The 25701-nt window shown below is 42.2% G+C and overlaps 1 protein-coding gene and 1 long non-coding RNA gene across 2 annotated transcripts in view; one reads left to right on the forward strand and one right to left on the reverse strand.

The window, feature by feature from the left end:
* Positions 1-13153, forward strand: part of ADAM11 (ADAM metallopeptidase domain 11) — an 86612-nt gene extending 73459 nt beyond the window's left edge. Inside the window, exons 26-27 of the mRNA XM_089674567.1 lie at positions 2452-2469; positions 8992-13153. Of these exons, the coding sequence (XP_089530693.1) occupies positions 2452-2469; positions 8992-9007 (34 nt within the window). The 3' untranslated portion in view covers positions 9008-13153. The remainder of the gene's footprint in view (positions 1-2451; positions 2470-8991) is intronic.
* LOC149464566 (uncharacterized) overlaps positions 1-25198 on the reverse strand; it is a 40902-nt gene extending 15704 nt beyond the window's left edge. The window contains exons 1-2 of the long non-coding RNA XR_016312362.1: positions 24953-25198; positions 23693-23828 (exon numbers count right to left, since the gene is read on the reverse strand). This is a non-coding gene — a long non-coding RNA (uncharacterized LOC149464566). The remainder of the gene's footprint in view (positions 1-23692; positions 23829-24952) is intronic.
* Positions 25199-25701: the final 503 nt, after the last annotated feature.

Below are 25701 nucleotides of genomic sequence, written 5' to 3' on the forward strand. Positions count from 1 at the left end.
AAATGATGGTGTCGGGAGCTGAAACATCTCACAATCATCTGATCTCTACTTAACCTAGAATAGGAGATATATTATATACTGTGTGTATATATATATATATATATATATATATGCGCGTGCCATTATATAATTTTATAACCATTCACCCTAGACAATACATGGGATTAAAAACCATTTCCCCAAATGCATGAATGAAGAATACATTAGAGATCCAAGAGGAGAATCTAAGAAAAAAACCCCGCACAACAACCAGCAAATATTCCTCTAGCAATACCCACCCAATCCACAACTATTAGTCTTTACATGGCTCCAGCATAAAAACAGAAACCCCCAACTCAGACTATTTACAGGGAAAGATCAAAAACTATTCCAGTGTTTATTATCCCTCAGAGACTACTTGTATTTATTTCTGGGAATCTGTGAGGTATTCTTTTTTTAGGGAGGGGTTAGGGGGGCACATCTTATTGCCGCCTTACATTTTTTTTAATATTGGGACAACAATTTGAACATTACAGTAGATTGTGCCTGTGCAAGGTTTATGGAAATGGGTTATCTTTTTCAGATATTACCAGGAAGGAACATGGCAGCTTCTCCAGTGGTGGCCAAACATGCTTCAATTGTATTATCATCCCAATGAATAGCCTCAAGTTCTCTTCCAATCGATTTTAGATTGGATTCAAATAAAAGGAGTCAACCCGCCAGGAAGGAAAATTATGTATCATTTTGCATTGCTCGGCAGCACTGAGATACTTTGTTCATGAATACAATTGTATTTCAGTGATCAGAATATGAGAGACGACACATGGTGCAATCAGAGCTACGATTGATAACTTAAGAACGTATCTTAACCATCAATCAAAATCAGCTTCTCTTCTCATAGGAATTATTGATTGCGACACGCACAGAGATCAATCAGCATAGAAATAAATAATTTATCAAAGCATGTGTGGCCACCATTAGCTTCTGTAGCACTGCTTCTCTCACAAACGCCTTGTCTTTTAAAATTAACTGACATATAAAACCCCCATTAACAGACTATATGTCTAGTAGCAGCACAGAGCACACCAAATTGGCCAATAAAAAGACTCATCTACCATTAGTCTCCCTGCGCCACCAAACACCTCCCCAGTGCAGCATTGAAGCTTTATGTGGCTGAAGTCCTCACCGTTTTCTATGCTGTGTAAACACCCCTACTTTTTTCCTTGGCTCCAAGCTCTCCCATCCCTTTCCCTACATCATGAGGCGGTAGGGTCCATGCCAGATCACCAGCAGTCATATTAGATAGGTTGCATCACATGCCTTTAGTGTACAGCTGCTGTGCAATGTCTGAAAATTCTGATGATACAGCAATGTTCTGAGATGGTGATTAGCAGTGACCCTGTCGCATCTAAATCGCCTGGAGGGTAACCTGCCAGCACTGTCCTGGTAACAGGCGGACAGGAGGTACAAATTACTCAAGCCGAAAGGTTTTTACCAACCCAATCCCTAAACTCTGACACGAGCTTGAACATGTTAAATTCATTTCTAAAATGTATTTTCAATAAAAAATAACACCTAGTAATGCTACCATTGTTCAGGCACTCCCTGTTCTAGGTGACAATTCCCTGTCTCCCAATTGTCCTCCTGTGTTGTCACCATGTTTCATACTCTCCCAATGGAGACTACAAGAGGCTGTGCCAACACATTTATGCAGGCATGGTCCCCTGTTGTCACAATCAGGAAACCCCCCAATGAGAACTGCCATGCAACCATCACCGACAGGAAAACAGTGGCACTGAGATGCATCAAACTATATAACTGTGCTAAAATATGGTGTTTCTTTAAAAAAATACTTTACAACAAAAAAAACAAACATTTGATTTGGGTTTACATGTACTTACTGTGACACACTGTTGTTTGTCACAGTAAGCAGATGTAAACCCAAATCGAAAGTTTGCTTCTTTTAAAAAATACTTAACAAAAAAAAACACAGTTCTATACTGTGGACGCAGGACGCAGACAGCCATCCTACACTATGAAAGAAGATAGGGACAAATCAAGGACAGGCTGTGATTGTATGCTGGTAACTGCACATCTGAGCACCTAGTTGTGTACAGGGATGTATGTCCGCCCCTGAACTCAGACAGCTTGCTCTTGTGGTCACCAGCGTCCAGTCTCAGCCTGTCATTGATTTGTACAGGCAGCTGAATGCAAACATCTGTATCTCCCAGGAACAGAAATACACTCAAGGTGTATGGCTCTCTGCGCCCATGTGAATAAGCCCCCACTTCTGGAGGAGCCCACTACAGCCTCTACCTTCTCCACCATCCTTCGCTCTATGTTCATGGTAAACTTCCTCATTTTGAATGTGTTCTAAAATATTGTTTTATATAGTGATTTTGTAAAGGTTGCAGTTTCTATTGTCTGATTTTAGAATGTAACACATACATTCTTCTCTTTTTACTTGGCAAGGAATATTCGAAGGGGAAGGTAAGAGACACATTTTCAGTTACATTCTCTTCAGTTCCCTCTTCTCCCTCCTTCACGTCTATATTATGTGGTCTTACTACAGTCTCTAAGTTCTTACAAACCAGAGGCTACTAGGGAATTTAAAGGATGGTGTTGCCAAGGTATCATCTTAGAATTATTGTTTGTGGTTAGTGAATGTCTTGAGAATATTAAATTCTTTAAGTTTATTTAACAGAGATTTGTAATTTTGTTCCCACACTTGGAGCAGACCAAGCTGTCTAGGAAGAGTGACAGTGACAGGGGTGTAGACAAATGCTAAGACTGGCCATACACTGTAAAGCTAGCTATATAACGAGAATTTTTTTTTCATTCAGCTTGAAGATTCCTCCATCCACACTATAAAAATTTCCTTCTGCGGCTATTTTTATTTGACCACCAGCCCTGCTGGCTATCGCAACACCAAAACAGCAGCTGCAGCTAATTGGATATAGCTGCTGCTGACTGCTCAAAAATTTTCCAGAAGGCTTCCTTAACTAATAAAGCAGGGGCAGACAGGGCCACCCCACTGTGCTTAGAGTTACTAAACCCAGGACCCTGCGTTTACTATATCTGGTCCTCCACAGTACACAGAACATGGAAATCAGCAGCATATAGCATTCTTGTGACTTCTATCAGTGTCCAGCCAAGCACTGGTCAACCTTGTAGGAGTAGTTTTCATTCCTCTGTGTTCTATGAGGCTGCATGACCCCTGAACCTCTGTCCAGACAGTGCTGATTGGCCCTGTGCTGATCAAATGCACCCCCCCCCCCCCACCCAAAGAAAAAATTAAAAAACACTGTGTAGCAATACACACCAAACAGAGCATGCTCAGACTTGCCAATGCTGCTCTGTAGTATTGCAGATTGATTGGGGACAGTAAAAGAAAGGGGGAGGATTTAAAAAAAAAAAAAAAAAAAAAAAAAAAAAAGACCAAACAGCCTTTTTATACAAATGTGGAAGATTAACCCTTTAGGAGTATAAACAGTACAATCAGTCTGCATATGCAGTAAAGCATTCTTGTTACACTGTAGGTTTAGTAACACTTTAAAGCTGCCCATACAAGGATCAACATTTGTCCGGCCCAGCAGGGACTGGACAACTTTTGATGAGCGTGTGGCTTCACCTGTTCCTGGCACATGCCAGAAAATGTTTGAATGATCAGTGGCTTTAGTCGTTGATCAGTGTATTCTGACAGCAGGGTGGTGCCACTGTCAGAATGCAGTATCTTGCTTGTTTGTATGGATGGTGGAATACATTAGTTGTGTTTAATTCAACCCACTGGCTGAACGGAAAAAACAAACAACCAAAAAAAAAAAAAAAACACTTTTAACAGTCACCCTAATGCAGGCCATAGATGGGGAGAAAAACAGCCGATTTTTCTTTAAAAAAATGAAAAATCGGTCGTTCAAGCGGCCGACGTTACCAGGAACGGTAAAAAACACCCCAAAATCTGCCGATTTTCATCCTGTCTACAGCCGGCAAAAAGTGTCCCTGCAGAGAGCTCCGCTATTTCTTTGACAGTGCTTTGACATTTATATCGGTTGCAACATTGTATCTATTTGTATCAATTTCGGATACAGATGTTTTTATTTGGAAACGAATAGATACATTGTTGCAGCCGCTATAAATGTCAAAGCGCTGTCAAAGAAGTAGCGGAGCTCTCTGCAGGGACACTTTTTGCGGTACTGGAACTCCTCCTCCTCCCTCCTTTTTGTCTTCCTCTTGCAGGTCACTGCTCATGCGCAGATTTTTTATCGGTAAAAAGATCGTCCGATTTGCCCATAATTGCCGCGAAAATCGGCCGATCTTTTTCCAACTTTACCGATAAAAAAAATTTGCCAAAATACCGAAAAACGGCCGAAGAATTAACCCACTAACGATACGAAAATCGGCCGATTTTCGACCCATCTATGGCCTGCATAAGGCTACAAGTACACTAGAACTGCCTTTAGACGTTAACTGCTGGAAACAGAAAACCGATAAATACAGCAAAAATGTGTTTACCTGAATGTAGCTCTAGGCCGTTTATTCATTTCAATGGCAAGTACTCTAGCACTTGGGCATTCATTCATTTTATTGGGCAAACGTTTTTTGGCCAACACGTTCCTCTATTGAATGTGATTCTTCTGCGTTCAGGAGAGGGACGTTGAACTGCCCCTAAACTCTGCTGCAGCTAAATTCTGATAGAAGCCTTTGTCTGCACAGACACATAGGCTTTTCTTGAGTTGTGTTCAGGGGCTTTGGCCATGAAAAAAAAAAAACTCCCAAATTCATGTTTAGGCGCAGCAATGTACATGAGGCCTAACCGTTCTCCATCAATTTCTTATCCACACTAAACAGCGTGGATGGAGGAATCTTCCCTGCAGTTATTGTTTCAGAGATCCCCCCCCACCCCACCCGTGGATGTCATTGTACCAGAACAGTGACTGCAATGGATTTGATGCAGCTACTGTTTGGCTGACAGTTTTCCACCTGGCTCCATTCAATTTTCAGATTGAAGGAGGTCGATGGGGAGGGCACTGGCAGGGCCACCCATGTCTCAAATCAGATTCCTAAGGAATCAGCTGAAATTTGCTCTGCCAGTTTAACACTGCCAGGTTTGCTTGAGCAGTTGCAGAAGAGTTTGGTTTGGGTTGTTGGGTTAAGTGCACTTCTAGAGTATTTATTTTTTCTACCCCCTTCCCAGCACTTTCAATATACCGTAGTTTTTTTCTTGCCTACAACTGTGCGACTCCAAGATCTTCGCTAAAGTAGCTTGGCAGGAGCCTCATGGTCTCTGACTGCAATCTTCCCCAACCTCCAATACCCTTCACTGGAAACATTGTCAGGATACAAAGGGGCTTCGTGCGGAAGTGAATGGAAAGCTGTGAGGGGAGAGTCCGTACCATCCTGCCATGTGCATCCTCAGTAGGGTTATAGTTTGTCCCAGCGCCTGTCAGTGCCATTTTGGTGGGAAAGCTTGGTCTTCATGTAAATGTGGAGAAAAACGTAAAATTACAAAATCTGATATAATTGTGAATGGATGCCCTGACAAATACAGGTACATAAAAGCAACCCTTCCAAGCCATACTGCAGCCTATTTAACATCATGCATTTCATATTCTCCATATCCTCCCCAGGCTATCAACATTTGGAAACCTTAAAGTCAAGTTAAGGATTGGTTTCTTTCACAACTATATTGCACCTTCTGCTTTCTTGGTGTCCTGGTCCACCTTTAGTCCATTATCTTTTGTGCCAAATACAATTATCACTCTTCGTTCAAAAGTTATTCTTTCCGAAGCGGTTTTGACATTCCCTGTAAACCAGGGGCGGACTGACAACTCATGTGGCCCTCAGGCAATAGGGGATCATGGGGCCCCTGTGTCCTTGCCCAAACTCAAAAAAGTCTATGAAAAAGGTACCAGGGGCATCTCATGGTCAGTCCGCCCCTGCTGTAAACTAAAACATTAAAGTCTTCCATGGCGTGGTCTGGTTGTGAGAAACAGTCCCCACAGGTGTGCAGAAATCATGTTCCTCAATGGGGGGGTGTCTGTGCTAATTCCTCCTGGTTTGCAAGTTCTGTCCTGTATCACCAATGTAAGATGCTTTGCTGCATTTTTTTGCTTTGGATGAGGTACACCACATTACTGGAGGTGCAGCTGTATGATCCGTTGACATTGAAGGTCCCTTTACACCCCGGTCACTTCAAGCCCGACTTTGAAATCGTGCGACTTCACTCAAAGTCAGGTGACATGCCGATTTCAGGTCATTGGACACAGATGTCTATGCAAATCACACAACAAGTAGTGCATGTACTACTATAGAAATTGGTGCCAAGCTAGAACCGCACCGATATGACCACTGTAATTGTGGACAATAGGGTGCACCTTGGCATGCGGTTTGCAAGTCTCATGGCATGCCAATTCGCATCCAGTGTGACCAGGGTGTTAGTGTGTGTAACACTTTTTGATAAATTGATTAGGTTACACAGGCTGCAGTGTTTGTTTCCTTTATTTGTGACTTCATCATCAGAATGAAGTTCCCTGCTGACTGGTTTATGTCTGAGGTTGGGCGTTTTGTCTGAAAGCCAATATTGGGGTGGAATATTCCATTTAGAGTTTCATTCTCTGTTATGATGGGTTGCAAATCTCATCTCTCTTATCCCTTCTAGTGCTGAATTGTATGCGGTTACTACAGGTACATGGTTATTTGTTTCGCTTTGTATTAAAGGAGATTTCCTGGGCCATGTTTATGCTCATTTTGTCCTTCTCATGGAAGGAGTCTGTGTATTTATTTCTGTCTTTTGGGTCTGAACATATTCAACGATATCTGATGGCCTGGCGGTATATAATGGCCTGTTTGGGTGTGTGGGTGGTGGAAGCTGGAATTGTGGAGAGAACTGCGTCTGTCAGTGAGTTTCCTGTATATTGAGGTGTACAGCTCTTCATCCCTGATGTATACTGCAAGATCTTGGAAATTGCTGTATATTGTTGATCTTGTTCAGAACATCAGTTACTATTCAAAAACAGACAATTGCCACCAAATACACTTCTAGTCAGCATGGATCTCTGTGCCGTAACATCCCTCACGAGGACAGGATGGCTGCATGTCACAGATTTTTATCATCCTCACCAAACCACAAATACAGTGCTGTAGATGTTACACAGCTCATTGAATTCATTCTTAGACACAACTACTTCACTTTCAATAATGACATCTATTTTCAGTGTATCAATACTGCTAGGGGAAGTAAAATGACTCCCCAATATGTAAAACTTCTATTGCTCAGCTGGAGGACAAATCCCTGAACAACATACAAGAGCCATATAGATACGATTGTTATATTGATGATATTTTTATCATATGGGGTGGAGAAAATCTAAAACAATTTTACTCATTGATCAACAACATTCACCCATTAATCAATCTAAAAATGGACTATTTAAAAACACTCACATTTCCTAGCCACTGCAGTATACATCAGGGATGACAAGTAGCACCCCTCAATATACAGGAAACCCAGTAACAGATGCAACTACCTCCACAGGTCCAGCTTTCACCCCCAACACACTCAATGGGCCATCACACACAGTCAGGCCATCATATCACACCAAATATGTTCAGACCCAGAAGACAGATAAACATCTCAGGACAGCAGCAGACTTCTTCCATAACAAGGGTTACAAGGACAAAACCATCCATACAACCATAAACAAGGCCTTGAAAACCCAAAGAGAACATCTCTAATACAAAGAGAAAAAACAAAAAAAATTACCAGGGACCTTGTAGTAACCACATAATCCAGCAATAGAGGGGATAAAAAAGTTCAAATATTTTCAACCCATTATAACAGAGGATGAAACTCTGAAAAGCCAGTATTAGGGGTTGTTGAAATATTTATTTCACACAACCACCCAACCTCAGGTGGAAACTTCATTCTGATCATGAAGTCACAACACCAAACCCTGCAACAAAGACCGCTGCAAACGGTGCAACCAAATAAATCCATTTAAAAGTGTCGTACTAAAGGGACCTTCAAAATCTCCAGTATCGTGGTGTACCTCATCCAATGCAAAAACTGCAACAAACTATCTTATATTGTGCATCCTTGTTTGCAATTAAAAGTGCTTTTCCTTAAAGGAGAAGTTCACCTTTGGAACATCTTAAAGGTTCCACCCATTTTTAGGGTGGGACGTGTTCCCATAGCGGCTTCCCTCTGACATAGTACAGGGAGACTTCTCCCCGTATTATCTGTCAGATTTGAAAACAGGGTGGCTGTGTGGGGGCTCCACCCACACGGCTGCATCATTCATTCACAGACGTCTGTGAATGAATGAATTGCAAGTCCCTGCAGCCTTAGCAGCTGTTGGCCTGTAGTTTTCAATGAACTACCACGGCGCTGTAGTTCACTGAAGCTTCCTGTTACAATATCTGCTTGACTGTACATCCCATATGGCTAGTAGATATTCTGGCAGGTCTGCAGGAGACCTGCATGGCATCATGTACTGATCACTGGTGTAATGCTTTCCAGGCTCCTTTGGACAACAATTATAAATGCAAATTTTACTTGCAAAAACAAAAAAAAGTGCATTTATTAGTTTTGTCCAAAAGTTGAACTTATGCACTGGAACCAGAGTTCCATGCACGTTTCCCTCACCATGTCCATAAGACACAGGGTCTGCAATCTACAGCGGGTGTCATTTTAAGATTAACACCACCCCAAACACAGAGTATTTGCCTGCAATGGATTCCATGCTACCAAAAGTACCAAGCGATCCGGTTCCAGTGAGTTTTTTTAAAAGTAGTGCATGCGCTACTTTTGGTGTGATGCAGTGTGAGTTCAGCTCATTAAAATGAATGGGCTGAAAATGAACTGCCCTCACATTGCACATGAATGTAAGCGCGGTCCTGTACAATTTCTGGTGTGAACTGGCTCTAAATGAGTTTGAGAAAACATTTGAATAATTTTTACCCTCCAAAACTCATTTGAAAATCAATACATTTCTTTCTTGCTTTTGTTTTTAGGTCTGGAGGTGGATAGCCAACTGATGGGGAACTCTGGCACACTCTTTTCTAGCCATTTCCCAATATTCTCTATCATTCCCATGACACCTTTAGGCCTTGCTAAGACAGACAAGATGGCGATCTGTTGGAATGTGGGAAGAATGAACGGGTTGCAGCAGGGAAACTACAATGACTATTTATGGGATCTCTCTCCCTGTCTTCCAGAACTGGAACTTCAACTGTCTTTCCTGCAGGACAGTGTAGAACTGCTACTGGGCTTCATACGGAAGAAGCCTCAATGAACTTATCAGTCTTAAAGGCTGGAGCAATGTAAACCTAGGACTGACCCCCCAATTACATGTCACTGCCATTGGTCCACTTTGATATTGGGGAGGACTAACCCTTACAAAAAAAAAAAAAAAAAAAACAACTATTTACTAAAATGGGATCAACAACTACCCAAAATACATCCCCCTCACCACTATACAAGGGATCTTTTACTACCCAGCACTTAAGTACAACGTTTACACTGGGCCACAGCAAACCAGTCAGGGACTTCTTTTGTCGTTTAAAGCTAGCCACAAACAAGATATTAAATGGTCAGTTCCACAAAATTTATCAAAGAGTATGTAACAGTCACCACAATTAAAAGTCAAGTTTCACCCAGAATCAGCTGCAGCCGTTCCATAGACTCCAGATGTCACATTTCCCCCCACACTCTTTTGGCTTCATCCCCTCACTTAATGATAGAGGTCTCTTGGGGCCCGATTCCTGATATATGTGTTCCACACAATGGAGGATTCAGCTGAGGAGCAGGACATGGCCGTACGGCTGTACATTGAGAATGCACAGTGCTGGTGGGACTAGCTCACCACTGGAGTCCTCTCTGAGATATACAAGGCCAGTATATTAAAAAGGGAAATATCAGGTTTGGCTATTTAAAGTAAACAGAGGCTGCCACTGTTCACCGCCTGTTATAATGATCCTCTGACTTCAGTACTTAGACTGTTGACTTCATTGTGGGTCAGTGACCTGGAACAAGTATGCAAACCAGGAAAATCTTTTTGCAAATTCAGTGATGAAGTACTGAAGCAGGGGGTTCAGCATGACACCCAGGCTCCTAGCATTAATACCATGAAAAGTCAACAATGGCATCTGTCGCAGATATAACTTGAAGGAAGTGAAGAGAAACGTGGTGATGGCCCTAGTACTGTATTACATGCTATTTGGTAAATTTTTTTGCACAAAGTTGATCAATGCCTGTTTCTGATTGGTTGCTGTGGCTAAAGTATCCATTTATCTTGCATTTTAGTGAATGAGCTCTAGAGTGGTGGCAGCCTTTTTGGAATTAGTCCATTGAGAGCCCAGCTGATCTGTTGGTCAGCAAGGTAGGTAATGCATACGGCTTTGTCAGGTCCCAGACGCTGGTATGGATAGTCTGTACTACCTGGGCAACTGTTTTTATAAAATATGTTCATCTACAGCCTTACAAATCCAAAAAGAGATGTAACTCTCCGTTGAGGAGCCATACTAAGCATTCTGCATAACGGGCCCTCCGGCATATAGTGTACATGCAGATACCCCATGTACAAAATATCAGAAGCGTCTATGGAGTAGGGACTGTAGATATGAAGTGACACTGTTTTGGAGAGGAGAGTATTCTGGGTTAAAGAAAAAGCCAACATGCACTCTGCTCTAAACACCAATGTGGTCCTAAAGAGGCTTTCTACCTCAGAAAGACAAAGTTACCCATCAAAAGGGGGAGAAAGTCCGTGTTTGAATCTTCCTGAATGCGACCTTCTCTTCCTACTTCAAGTAGAACTACTTAACCCATGTTAGGGACACCAATATGCCTCTTCTTTCACAATATATTCCAAAATGGCTTCCTCCACTAGCAGCAGGGAGAACTCTTTATGTATCACTGCCATTAAATCATCATGGTCCTGAAGGGACTGTTATTAAAGTCTACATTGCCATGGGGGCACTTTAAGGCTCCTACAATCTGGCCATATAGTCAAACTGCCACCTTTTGTACTTTTTATTTCTTCTTTTTTGGAACCCTCTGTCTACAGACAGCTAGAAAGTCTTGGTTTTTACCTAAGGCAAGTGACCCATCACTGCCCGTGTGGTTCCACCAATCTGATCTATCCAACGCTTACACTTGGGAGAATCTCGACTTGTAATCAGACTTTTGTAAACACTTACTGCATATAGGCACTACTAAACTATTACCACACGCTAATTGCACTAACAAATGGGGAGGGAGGGGAAATCCATAGTTCTTTAACTAGTATTCCAAGCTACATGGCACGAAGTAAAATGTATTTCAACAGCCTAAAGGCAAGTTAATGAATACCCAGGATTTATGTTTTAGCTTTTCTACCCCCTTACAAGTATTATGCATGTTGGCAAGTGAAAGTCTATCGCATTGCTGTCACGTGTGCCAGTAAGCACGGCTTCCATTCCAGAACTCTGAGTGACAGTAAGCTCTTGCTGAGATTGTGATCCCTGACTCTTCATGTGCCCAATAACTAACACAAGTCAGCAGCACACATTCAGCAAAGAGGACTGTTGGCAGCAGAGTAGTATATAACATAACCAGCCGCTGCGGTCATATGTATCATTCCTTGTCTACAATGTAGTTGCTGAAGGGGAGCAACCACTGCACATGCAGGGACAGTTTGTTTTGTCTTTAGAAGAAACATTTTTACAGGCATGAATCCCATATGTATAGGATGTGTTTTCGACCTAAAAATTATAAAAAAAATTTTAAAAAAAGGAAAAACTATACTATGGGCTTGTTCAAAATGTAATGGCTCCTCCAGGAGATTTTTTTTAATACAAATGTTTCTAAACCCCCAACAAATTCAGCTTGCTGCAGGACGAAGATACCTGAAATGCCCACCAAACTCCAAAACTACGGCTCATAATAAATCCCCGGATTATTCAAGAATTTTTCACATTTTTAAGAAACGGACACAAAACCATTGTACACTCCTCTGAATGTAATGCCCAACATTATTTGTGATAAACTGATGCCTTGAAACGGCTAGACAGGTTGCTGCTGCATGGATGTACGTGTGTTTCTTGCTCCATGTTTCTATGTTATTATTGAAGGATTTTGGTTATCATCGTGTCATGGCTGCCCTTCCGTTCTTTCGGTCAAACTGAGGTCTGAGAATGCCCAAACCAAGCCTAAAAAAACTAAAACTGCCTCTCGTCTCCAGCATTTCAGCCAACACCTGAGTATAATCATTTTTTTCCAAAGCAACATATGAGCTCTATATACAAGTAACTCACTGCCAGAGCGGTCATGATTGTAAGATGCTGCACAGAACACGGACCAACCAAAGTGAGAAGGATCAGACAACCAGGACAGCACAATACACAAGAACACTTGACCATCTCTGTAAAATATGAACTTGGACAAGGAGTGGAAACTCTGAATCAAAGAAGGAAAGCCAACAACAAAACGGGTTATAGACCACACACAACTCATATTTCCATTTTGTTTGCCCATGCTGGAGAGTTGCATCACACACACGTGCAGATTTGATCTACTCTCCAGTTTCTTCACATGATAACAACCATTACAAAGGAAATGTTTTATTATGGAAAGGGTAACAGGATGTAGACTCCCTATACTGTAGCAAGAGGGACACTCCAAGGTCAGAGAGACAGAATCTTTGGTAAGTATTTGCCCATTAGATGCCCTAGTTGACTTAGCTGTCCAGCGTCCAATCAAAAATGAAATAACCTTTTTGGATGGACTGCCCTTTAAAACGTGCACTAGAGCATGAACCGAGGTCTGTGCAAGGAGAAGAGACAATCTTTGGAAATTAAATGCTAAAATGCACGTGTAAGTTTAGAGAAAGGAACTTCAAGGTGTGGGACATAGTTGTTATTGTTCCATGGCGGTATACAGACTTCAAGTCATCACATCCATGTCCATTGGGTATTTGGATTCTGGATGGAGAGAACGAGCTACCAAGACGTCCTTCCAAAGTAACACTGAATGTCTTCTCTTCCATGATTGGTTTAGGCGAGTTTGATTAGTGAACTGACTTCAAACAGTTTTTACATTTTAATCCTACAGAATGGTTATGCAGACAGGGTTGGGGTCTTAATACATTGATCTTTTTTTTTAATCTGAAAACTAATAAAATGAATGTTCTCACAGTGACAGGTCTTTGAGAGTATGTGGTTTCTTTTTCTTTGCATTTGATATTGTATTAAATTGGGAAATTATGATTTGTTTTTTGTAAAACACTTCTACAATGAGTGTAGTGAAGATCATTAAAGGAGAAGTTCACCGTATGACATCTCTCATGACAACGGCGGGATCCTCTCCCCGCACCCGCTGTCACATTGTAAAAACAGTGTGGCTGTGCGTGGCTCCGCCCACACAGCCACATCATTAGTTCAGAGATCTGTGAATGAATGATCTACAAATCCCATCGTGGAAGACGGCTTGTAGTTCTCAATGGACTGTGAAGGCGCTGACCAGCACCCTTGTAGGTCATTGACATTTGGTAAACTTCAGTAACTGTCTGCCAGTAAGAACATTTTTAACCAAGTACAAAAATGACCTGTTGATCCTGCCAGAAATGCAATGCCCTTGTCACTTCATTTGAACTGCACATATCATCTTCCTTCTTAGCCATCATCTATAATCTACCAATTGACCTGCCCCCCATGTAATGATGATAAAGAGATACAGGCAGGTTTGCAACCCAGGAACACAACCTAGCATGACAACCATGGCTCTCTCTATGCATACAGTGGAAGAGTGACATAGCCACCCAGGGAAAGCAAATGTGTTATCTGCAGGACGGACAAGGGAAAATAAAACAACTTTGACAATAGAAATAATGCAGCCACTAGTAGGCTGCAATATATTACTCTCTTGGGTTTGTGGTTAGATACACTTTAACCTGTTTGGAACCAAAGGTCATTGGGGTCAATATGTTTAGCATTGGCAGCACGCATTGGACTACCGTCCATACCCAAGTCATTTCTACATACTTTTACAGCCTATATGTCTTATTTGGTACAATATTCAATAAAAAATATACCATTTAAAGCATTTTAATAATGTAATTGTATCTGACAATCACATTATTAAACAGACACACTGCCGGCTTGCATATGAGCAATATGTATTCGCTAATATAATTAGAAGATGATCAGGAATCACACCGATTGACTCCTAGTTGTTAATAGGGATCCAAGCTGTCATTTACAACACAGTATGACAGCAGGCAGCCACGCATTGCATCAACTACTGTCAAAGGGGGGGCACAGATTATTACATGTTCAGCATGGTGCATTGTGCAGGGAAAGGAATCTACAGACTCCAGGTGAGAAAGTGTGAAATAAAGGAAAGAGGGTAGGATTCCTGCAAGACTCAGTCATATTTTTGCAGTTTTGGGGGGGAAATGAAAAGAACACATTGAGTGTGCATTTATATTCATATATGGATTACCATCATTAAGCTGCTTACAGTTTGGGACAGATCCATGCAGGCACAAAAAAAAATGTAACTGGTGCCCCAAATTCCTACGAAGTGCTCCCTCAGATGCTGGAGACAAAAGGTTGTAGTAGACAAAAAAAGATAAAATGCACATGAGCCAGAAGTGACGCATTCTCTGTACTGTACATTTAAAAGGAAACTTCAGCATCTGAGAAGTACATGCTATGGTACCAGGTCATGGCAATGGCCCCTTGGAGGGCCTACCCCAGGGAAGAAAAAAAAAAAGTACTTGCTGGGAGGAAGGAAACTGAGCAAGTTCCAAGTCTCACATAAATAAATAAATAAATATATATATATATATATATATATACACACACACACACACACATATATATATACATATACATACATACATATACACACACGCACGCACATACAAATATATATATATATATATATATATACACACACACACACACATACAAATATATATATATATATATATATATATACACACACACATACAAATATATATATATATATATATATATACACACACACACATACAAATATATATATATATATATATACACATACACACACACAAATATGTACATACACACACACAAATATATATATATTATACATACACACATATATATACATATATATATATACAGTTGCAAGAAAAAGTATGTGAACCCCTTGGGATTACGTGGAGTTTTGCATGAATTGGGCATAAAATGTGCTCTGAACGTCATCTAAGTCACAACAATAGAAGAACACAGTCTGCTGAACATAATACTACACAAACATTGTTTTTTAAGGGCAGGACAGCTGTCAGCAACACATCCAATATCATCACACTGATTGGAGTCAAGGTTGGCTCACTCCTGGCTCCAATTAGCTCTGGGAGAAGTCATTAAGCTAGGGCCTCACATACTTTTTCCTCCCTGCACTGTGAATGTTTACATGTTATGTGCAATTAAACCATGGCAACATCTAATGTTTGTGTAGTATTATGTTCAGCAGACTGTGTTCTTCTATTGTTGTGACTTAGATGACGTTCAGAGCACATTTTATGCCCAATTCATGCAAAACTCCACGTAATCCCAAGGGGTTCACATACTTTTTCTTGCAACTGTATATATATATATATACACACAGTATGTGTGTGTATGTATATATGTGTGTGTGTGTGTGTGTGTGTGTGTATGTATGTATATGTATATATATATATATATATATATATATAAATGTTTTGGAATGGGATGTTCCACAAGTTTCTATAGGTGTGACAATAAGGCGTCCACAAACCTTCAGTCATATAACGCAGGCTGATCTTAATTGAACGTACAGCTTTGACTGGCTTCCAAAGCCGTTACAAAGCCAAAATGTATGGAGCAACTGGGAGGGGAAAGAGGCAAAACTACTCCCGCAAAGTCTATCCACCGCTTTCAAGATGAAAAATGAGCAGATGATTCAACATGCTAGCAGCCACCTGAAACTGAAATATCACTTTTCAGGGACATATTCTTACAAACAGAAAATGTGCAAAAATCCTGTCTATTAGGGGATTACCAAAGGCTGAATACATAACATCTCTCCCTCTCTCTCTTGGTTGTATTTCCACCAAGATTGCCTATACTAAAGGTTAGAGTTTCCCTGACTAGACTTTGGGTAAAGCTAAGATGTGCTCTGTCATTACAACTGGAAGGTGTGATATTTACCAAATGAACAAGTGACTGTTTTCTCTGCGACTCCATAAACAGGAGAGCAGACTCCATTTGTAATTCCTAAGGGCAAAGCTGGGAAAGACAGCTCTAAGTGAGCAGCATGCTTCATTTTAAGTCTGCCATCTCACCACCGGGGGGCACCAGTGTCATGTCTACAGCCAGGAGATCCCTACTGTCAGTAAGTCTTAGTCACGCAGAACACAACAGCCACACTAACCGCTCCTTCAGTACAACCCGCAGCACCCACAGCAAACAATCACAATTTGATTGACAAAAGTCAGATTACTATTGGCTACTGTGCATGATTTGCAATTACACTCACAAACTTGTAAAACAAGTAGGTAATGTTTAATCTGCAATGTAATTGTATATATTTTGCAACATCGACCTGGTGTCATGCTCTCAAGCCGTATGTAATACTGAAGTGTGCAGGTACCCAACAGATAATTTTTAAAGGAATTTAATAAAACCAAAATTGGCATTGCGTACATAGTGATGCGCACAGTGATTACACATATCAGGTTTCCCCAAAAATAAGACACAGTCTTATATTTTTTTTGGCTCAAAAAAAAAAACACACTAGGCCTTATCTTCGGGGTGGGTATTATTTTTGTAATGTCCAGGTGTGGACAGGGGGTGCAGAGGTGAGCTGCAGGCAACTGTAGATGCGGGTTACTATGGAGAGGGCCGGCTGATGATAGTTATGAGCTGCAGTCAGGTGTTGAGGAGGTGAATTGACAGGCGAGTTTCAGACAGGGTGCAGATATGAGCCACAGACAGGGTGCAGATATGAGCCACAGACAGGGTGCAGATATGAGCCACAGACAGGGTGCAGATATGAGCCACAGACAGGGTGCAGATATGAGCCACAGACAGGGTGCAGATATGAGCCACAGACAGGGTGCAGATATGAGCCACAGACAGGGTGCAGGGGTGAGCTGTGGCCAGGGGATGCAAAGGCAAGATGTGGCTGGAGGGTGCAGAGGCAATTTGTAGCCGGGGGATGCAGAGGCAAGCTGTGGCTGGGGGTGCAGAGCTGAGCTGTGGCCAGGGGGGTGCAGAGCTGAGGCCAGGGGGTGCAGAGGTGGGTTGCAACTCAGCTCCCCTCTGCACCCCCCCAGCCGCAGCTCACCTATGCACCCTGTCTACAACTCACCTGTCAATTTACCTCTGCAACACCTGACTGCAGCTCACCTTTGCACATTCCCCCTCCCTATTCACTGCTCTCATATGATTGGCTAGCTTTGCAAAACACAGCTGTCAGCAGCCGGCCCCTCTCTATAGTAACTCCCATTTCGGGTCCTATCTTCCCACACAGTGCACCAAGCGCACTCACTCACCGCTCCGCATCTTCCCCACTGGCCAGCGATCACCCCCGGGACATCGACTTCCATGCATTAGGCTGCAGGAAGAGATGCCCCGCCCCTAAACACACTGCATACTGCGCCCGCAGATATCTGTTCCTTCCCTGTCCCACAGTGAGTACAGAGGTAGGGAGGTTCTGTGGGAGCGGATGGTGAGTACAGAGGTAGGGAGGTTCTGTGGGAGCGGATGGTGAGTACAGAGGTAGGGAGGTTCTGTGGGAGCGGATGGTGAGTACAGAGGTAGGGAGGTTCTGTGGGAGTGGATGGTGAGTACAGAGGTAGGGAGGTTCTGTGGGAGTGGATGGTGCTGTCACAAGAGGGACTGTCACTTGCAAACACAAAAGCCAAGCTTCTGTGTTTATAAGAGACAGTAGATATTGGTGTGCACAGGGCCAGTGAGGAGGTGGCGGAACGCCATTCCGCCATGTTCCGGCTGAATAAAAGCCCTGATCACAGCTAGGTCTTATTTTCGGGGTAGGTCTTATACGTTTGCAATTCCCAAAAATAGTACTAGGTCTTATTTTTGGGGAAATAGGGTACCTTCAGAAGTCTGCGAGTGGTTCAAAAGATACAAGGCCTTACTTTCTTACTTACTTTTATAAAAAACAATTTAATTTAGAATCACTTTAAAATGCAATCCAACTACATGCATCTCAACGTGTTTTCAGAAGTGCGATGAGATCCTTTGAAAACCTGAATATTCGAATCTTACATAGTCTGGCTGAAAGAAGACACAAGTCCATCTAGTTCAACCATAATCTGAGGGGCCAGAGAGCCACATATCTAAGTGATGGGCCAATATTTAGATTTATATTAATGTGAAGCACTCTCCCAGTTAGGTTGTTAAAAGGATTAAGTAAATTTAGTTTCGGCTCCTCTGTAGTCAGAGGAGCAGGATTTGATTGCTTTTGGCTGTTCTGGATTCTGCTGCTTGCAAGCTCAACTGCTTCCCCCTGTATTCTGGAAAGACCTGGAACATAGTGGGTTGGAAGAGGCAGGCCATGGGCTGAATATTCATGCAGCCTCAGTCAACCCATTTTAGGGAGGGTGACCAGCAGGGGCTGAGATGTGCATAAATAGTCTGGGGCCTAAAACAGCTGGGTCCTTGCCCCTGCCTGAAGGGGCTGTCTACCCTCCTAAGCTGCCTAGCTGAATGAGGTTCATCAAGGTCCCAACTCAGGGAGAGCTGGGGAGGCGGGTGGCTATTGCTGAAGCTGAGAGAACAGTCTGGAGAAAGTCTGCTGAGGATCTTGCCTGGAGGGGAGGGAGAGAGGGAGAGAGAGGGGGGGGGGGAGAGGGAGAGAGAGGGGGGGAGAGGGGGGAGAGGGGGGAGAGAGAGATAGACAGAGAGACTCCCAAGGCTCATTCTACTTCCTATCCAAGTTCTTCAACAATAAGACCTAAAAAGACACCTTCCACCTAGTTATTGTTTGAAGAGACTAGAAAACCTGCTGTGTGCCAGGCTACTGTGCACCCAATATAGAATAGAACCTGGGACAAACAGCAGGACCGGCTTGGGGTCTGTGGTTCTGTGGATACACAGAATATAACTGGATACTAACATTTACAGGTAAAGCTGATCCAAGAAATATCCGATTGCCTCTCAGGAGATCAGGAAGGAATTTTTTCCCCTGCAGGAGCAAATTGGATCATGCTTTGGGGTTTTGCCTTCTTCTGGATCAACTGTGGGTATAGGATTATAACTTTTTTTTATTTTATGGTTGAACTGGATGGACTTTTGTCTTTTTTCTGCCAGACTAACTATGTAACTAAGTATGAAGGTTCTGGAGGAAAGTGGGTCAGTTTTTCACACTATCAGGAAATGTTGAAACTTGCATATTAAAGTGTCCCACAGCACTCAGACGTCAGAAGGCATTTTGAGGTGCCTGTGCATGTAGTGCCGCAGTGAGACTTTCTCTGAACCTCAACTGGATAACCTGATACTAAGTCAATCAAATGCTAGAGAGAACCTAATTGCCTGAACTGTGAGGATGTTTGAGAGAGGAGATTCCACTGGCAACCAAATTCCCTCCACCAACACCATGTCTAGGACTCCTACCAGGCCTGACAGGCTGGCATCTGTTGTCAGGATCTCATAAAGCACAGGGTGAAACGATTTCCATGAGGTCAGAATCAGATCGAAGCCACCGAGACAGCCTGGTGAAGCTTTTTGTCCAGAGACAGGACTGACTTGTACCATGATGACAGAATGATGCAGATTTGTTAAATGGAACTGGGCAAATGAACTGCCTCAAAGAAGTCCACCATTTGACCCAGGACGTTTATGTAGAAGCAAAAGACTCAGATGGTTCCTGGACTGGAGCACTCAAACCTGAGCCTGGAGAGTTGGAAGTTTTTCCTGTAGAAGGAATACTCTAGACTGGGAAATGTCCAGGAAAAAATCCTAGATATTCTAAGAAATAGGTCAGAGCCAGGATCCATCCAAACCTCTCCAACATCTGGACAGTTAGGGGCACACTGTCCTACAGAGGCCTTACAGACGTTTTATCTCAAAAGGAGATCATCCAGATAGCCCAAAATCATGATATCTCAAGAGTATAAGGAGGCCAACACCGAGCCAGCACTTTGGTGTACACCAGAGGTACAGAGGACAAGCTGAATGGAAGGGCCACAAACTAGTAGTGCAGGATAGCATAGGAAGCACTGATGTGCTAGAAAGATGAACACGTAAATAATCATCCTTTGTGTCAACTGAGGCCAGAGGAGCAAAACAAGATCTTATTGATTCCTTCCAGAATTTGTAGAAACAAATATAAGCATTTAAGGCTTGAGGCCCTGATTGGGACAAATGTCCTTTTTAGGCTTGGGAACAGTGATGACCCCTTCTTAGAAGGGTCCAGATGACGCACAATGGATATTGCTCAGATGCTATGAAGATACCAGAACATTGGAGGTGAGAAAGCAAGGAGAAGTCAGAAAACAAAACTCAAGCATGTAACCCCAGGATATCACCTCTAGGACCCAAGCACCAAGAATGTAACTTTGGAACATAAAAAAGGCGCACCATTTTCTAAAATGTTTTTGTATGGCGTTTGGTTACCAATTGTGATAATGATAACAACTAGAGTCATTTCTAAAGACATCAGAGGCCCATAGGTTCTGTGACCTAAAATCTCAACCTCACTCTTGCAATACCCAAAAGCCTAACAATTCAGTAGAAAAGAGGATGGTGACTGATCCCATATACATTCAGGGTAGAGTCTACATTTGCAGAGTGGCAGTAACATGTATTTCCGGTTTCTAACATAAAAACATTAAACACAGATTCTCACAATACGAAAATCAGTTGATTTCTATCCTGCTGTGAAGATTTTTTTCTAAAAGATTATCCATTACAAAGTCATACTGTGAGCTTTAAAAAAAGACCTACCCTGAACAATTAAAACAACTGCTAAGATACATCTGGGGATCAGGGGTTGATTCACATACAACAAAACCCTCTGGCACCTGCTGTACTTTTCGTACAAGCTGGGGAATCCACCTTCCATGCTGGGAGATCCAAAGTCATTTGCCGTTGGAATTTTTTTTTTACTCTGTAATTACATGCCAGGCTATGGTAAACAAGGGCTCAGTGGAGCGAGAGGATGGATAGGAACCGACAGAGAAGAGGGGAACAGGATGGCTGCAGGGGGGAGGAACATCAGTGGCTTGGACTAAACGCTGGTGGCTAATGCAGACGTTAGCCTGAGCTCTTGTCGTAGTGGGTGGTCAGTGTAGGCAGCCAAACCAGCCACCCCCCTGGAACAGTGCGCAGACGGCGATGATAGAGTAAGTGGGGCGTGAACAAGGTCTGATCAGCGAACTCCTGCAAAAATGCTCTCTTTCTTTAACTCCAGCATGTGTGCTTATTAACCTTTTCATTATGCACACACAACTAAATGCCATCATAGAAAATAGAAACATTCTGCTTCTGGCAGAGTACAACTAATGAAGACGGAGTACAAAACAACTTACACCGAAGCACAAATTTCTATTCCGTACCACAACAGAGAGCGGACCGAAGAAAGAAAACCGACAAAACCATGTACTGCTCAGAAGTACAGATCACATTCATACATAGACAGCCTTGGCCTTTCCTCCCTTATACTCACCTTTGAAGAACCACCATAAAAAAAATGCTTCTACATTTTCTTCAATGAACACATACTTGTGGGAATTTGTGTTTATCTGCTTGAGGTTCAGCTGTAAAACGACTGCGGTATTGTGGGAAGTGGTATTTTCCAACACACAGCCAACATGTCCGGTAATCTATACGGAAGCACACTGCCAGCTGTAGTTGTTGCCGCCATATCCCTAACATGTAGTAATGGGCCAACCAATACAATTACAAAAATATACAATCGCTCATTTAATTCAATCGTGCACTAGAAATGTACTTACTATTATGACCATGCTGATTGTGGATTTGGTCTCACTATTCAGAGTACCTCCATACCACAAGGTAAAAAGTATACACCAGTCTGGACGTCCTTGACCAATTAACTTACTGGGCACTTTCATCAGTGTATAATATTTATTCTATGTAATCCCACTAAAGACTGTCAAAGACTGAGAATTTAAGCTGGGCGCATACAATCCCAATATTGGCCAGTTCAGGAGGAACTGGCTGACATTCGGACTGCGTGTACAGCTGTCCTTCCAACAGATGCCGGTGTACGGATCGGTTTTTGTTGAAGGGACATGCTGGAAAACCAGCATTCGATTAGCACTCGTAGCCAATGGCTGTCAGCACTGATTTGTGTGTTTTGGGAGGAAGGGGGGTAGGACATGAGGCCCTTCCATGTGCACCTTACTGACAAGGCTGATTATAGGTTGGGACGGTTGCCATGTCCTGTGCAGCTCGATCATTTGGATGCAGGATGCACTGGATACCTTGGCTGTCATTTTGGTGTAGCTGGGCGTCACGTGTGTCCCTGTACCTTTAAGGAGGGATGGGCTCCTCCAGGCACACCTGCCCTTAACCTATCCAATGATATATGTGCTCCTACTATGGAGGATCTGGATATTTTAGAGTTACGTCCACAGTATACAGAGGACCTGTTAGACAGGGCCAAATTGGTTGTTTTGCAGGCGGGCTGGTAGGTGTTGCTGGGAAATCCTTTGTCTGTGCATTGCCCTTCCATGTGCACCTTACTGCTAAGGCTGGTTGCCATTTTTTGAGCAGTGGGGTAAATATGTCTATACAAGATGGGGGTGCTGTGGTATGTAGGTTGTCATATGTCTATAAGGGGCGAGGGACTATGGTAGGTAGGAGAGTTAGAATAAGTGTATACAGGACAGGGGTGCTTTGGCATATAGGGGGTCATATGTCCATACAGGATGGGGGGGGCTGTGGTATATAGAGTGTCAAATGTCTATGCAGGATGGGGGGGGCTGTGGTATATAGTGGTCATATGTCCATACAGGATGGGGGGGGGGCTGTGGTAAATAGGGTGTCAAACGTCTATGCAGGATGGGGGGCTGTGGTATATAGGTGGTCAGGTGTGCTATCTACCCCGTTGTCAAACCATTGGGCTGGGCACCGTAGAAACTGGAGAGAATGTATTCCTGGTAATTGAAACAAATAGACTGCGCTCTTGTAATGGCAGAGGTGAGTACCCTGTGTCCTGCATCTATCTGTAAAGATGCACATTAGGGCTACATAAGAGAAGGGGTTTTTATTTGTTGAAAATAAAGCTATGTTAGTTAAAAAAAAAAAAAAAAAAAAAATGGCTCCTAACTTTTTTTATCTGGCTCCCACATCCAAAGCAAACTTGTCAAGCCCTGCTGTAGGAGACATTCAGAAACTGGGGACATGTTATGTGAAACTGCAAGAGATCACGGCTAATACAAATCCATTACAAATCAAAGCTCCCACTGCTGACTGCTTGGGTTTGAGGGCCGCACTGTAAACACCCGACAGCTACTGGCTGGGCAGGGCCCTAGACAAAACAAGCAGTGTATGGCAAGGAATGGGGCTTTAAATACATTGAAAATGACTCTTGAAATGGCATTTACATGTTAAAGTGAATATAGGATATTGAAGTGATCGTGTTTAAGCAGACTTTAACCTTTCAGCCGGCCTATTCCTCATGGTGTCGTTTCTATAATGAAGATGTGCATTTATACAAAGCCCAGGCTGAACTCACCAATATCACTCCAAGCTGCTGTTGGTCTATGCTTCACATATTAATCTTCACAGCCTGCGTTGCCTTTTAGCTGGTTACCATATAAGGAGAGAGGAGCACATTTTTCTTCTGCAAAGGTCTTTGCTTTGGTTGAAGCCTAAGAGAAAATGTGAGGCAGAAGTTAGATGAGTTGACTTAGAAAGAAAAAAAAAAAATTTAACTGTTTTTTTTTTATTATTTAAATTCTAAACATTTCCACTTGAAGCACTCAGTAAGTGCAAACATCAGTGCGAATATTTCATGTAATTTGCTCTGAGGATAAGATCAAGGATTTAAGATCACAGATGTTTAAGTTTTCCCCCACAAGTCCTCCATTTATATTCCGTATAGAAGCAGAATTGTCTAATACATTTAGAAAAAAACAAATTACATCACGGCAATGGAGAAAAGCTGCAATATTTCAGTGAGTCGGAACGATGCTACGGCTGCTTCATAAATTCTCCAGTCACTGACTTCTGTAGTCAGGGGCAGACTGACAACTCATGGGGCCCCCGGGCAATAGGGGATCATGGGGCCCCTGTGTCCTGGCCCAAACTCAAAAAAGCCTATGAAAAAGGTACCAGGGGCATCTCATGTGGCCCCCTACTGACCCTGGGCCCTCGGGCACTGCCCGAGTTTCCAAATGGTCAGTCCGCCCCTGCTGTATTCATTGTACTGGGGTTGAGTTTCTAAAGGCAAAGAGACTGTGCACTTTGCAAGTGCATTTGCTCCCGAGATTAGTAAATGAGGTAAAGCTTCACTTTTTAAAGAACACCCAATTGCATGCAATAATGTTTTTTTTTTGAAAAAAGCATTTTTGCTTGCACATGATTGGATGATGAAAGTACGCAGAGCTTCACCTCATTTACTAAGCTCTAGAGCAACTGCACTTACAAAGTGCACAGTCTATTTGCCTTTAGTAAGTCAACTCCACTGACTGTAAATCAAAGCGATCATTTTAAAATTGAACACCTCTGGGTGTGTATTTTGTTTTTCAAGGAAATTTACACCTGTTTTTACCTTTAAGTAGCTAAAATCGAACTTGAAATTATATATATATATATATATATATATATATATATATATATATACATACATACATATATATATACACACACACACACACACACACATATATATATATACACACACACACACACACACACACACACACACACATATATATACACACACACACACACATATACATACACATACATATACGAAGAGGAACTGTCTTACCTTCCTAACTGGAAATCTGAAGCATCCGGTCCTGTGATCCAGGCAGTCCTGCCAGACAGAATAGATGTCTTTTGCAGCACGGATTGATCAAGAACACATCCCCAGTCTGCTAATTGGATGGTGAAGGACCAGCAGCATACTATTGAGGCCATCCTCCTGCTCTTTACTCCTGTCAGCACATATGCACTGCAGCAGAGCTGGATTGGTTCCTCCTTTCTGTCCCTTCCTTTCACAGCTTCTATGCTTCAGAGGAATAAAAAAAAAATATATAAAAAAAGGTCTTACATTTTTCCATTAAAAAAAAAAAAAAAAAAAAAACCTCACACATTTAAAGATACATATATATTCAAATACATATATACATACACACTGCATACCAAAACCCCCCCCACACATTTGAAGATACATATATATTCAAATACATATATACTGTACATACACACTACATACCAAAAAACCCCCCACACATTTGAAGATACATATAAACATACACAATACATACCAAAAAAACCCCCACACATTTGAAGATACATATATATTCACATACATGCATACATACGTATGTACGTACACACACACACTTACAGGGTAACTCCACATTCATGGAAAAATATATAGAAAATGAAATATACCAGTATATACAATTTCTACACAAGGCATGCAGCAATTGCACTTTAATAATAAATTACCTTCACATTTCAGTCTGCAGTGCTGTAATTGTATATAAAATTCAATGCAATGTGGCAACC

The sequence above is a fragment of the Staurois parvus genome, unplaced genomic scaffold, assembly GCF_062004578.1.
Source record: "Staurois parvus isolate SC_StPar_1 unplaced genomic scaffold, SC_StPar_1.0 ptg000151l, whole genome shotgun sequence".
Taxonomy (NCBI): Eukaryota; Metazoa; Chordata; class Amphibia; order Anura; family Ranidae; genus Staurois; species Staurois parvus.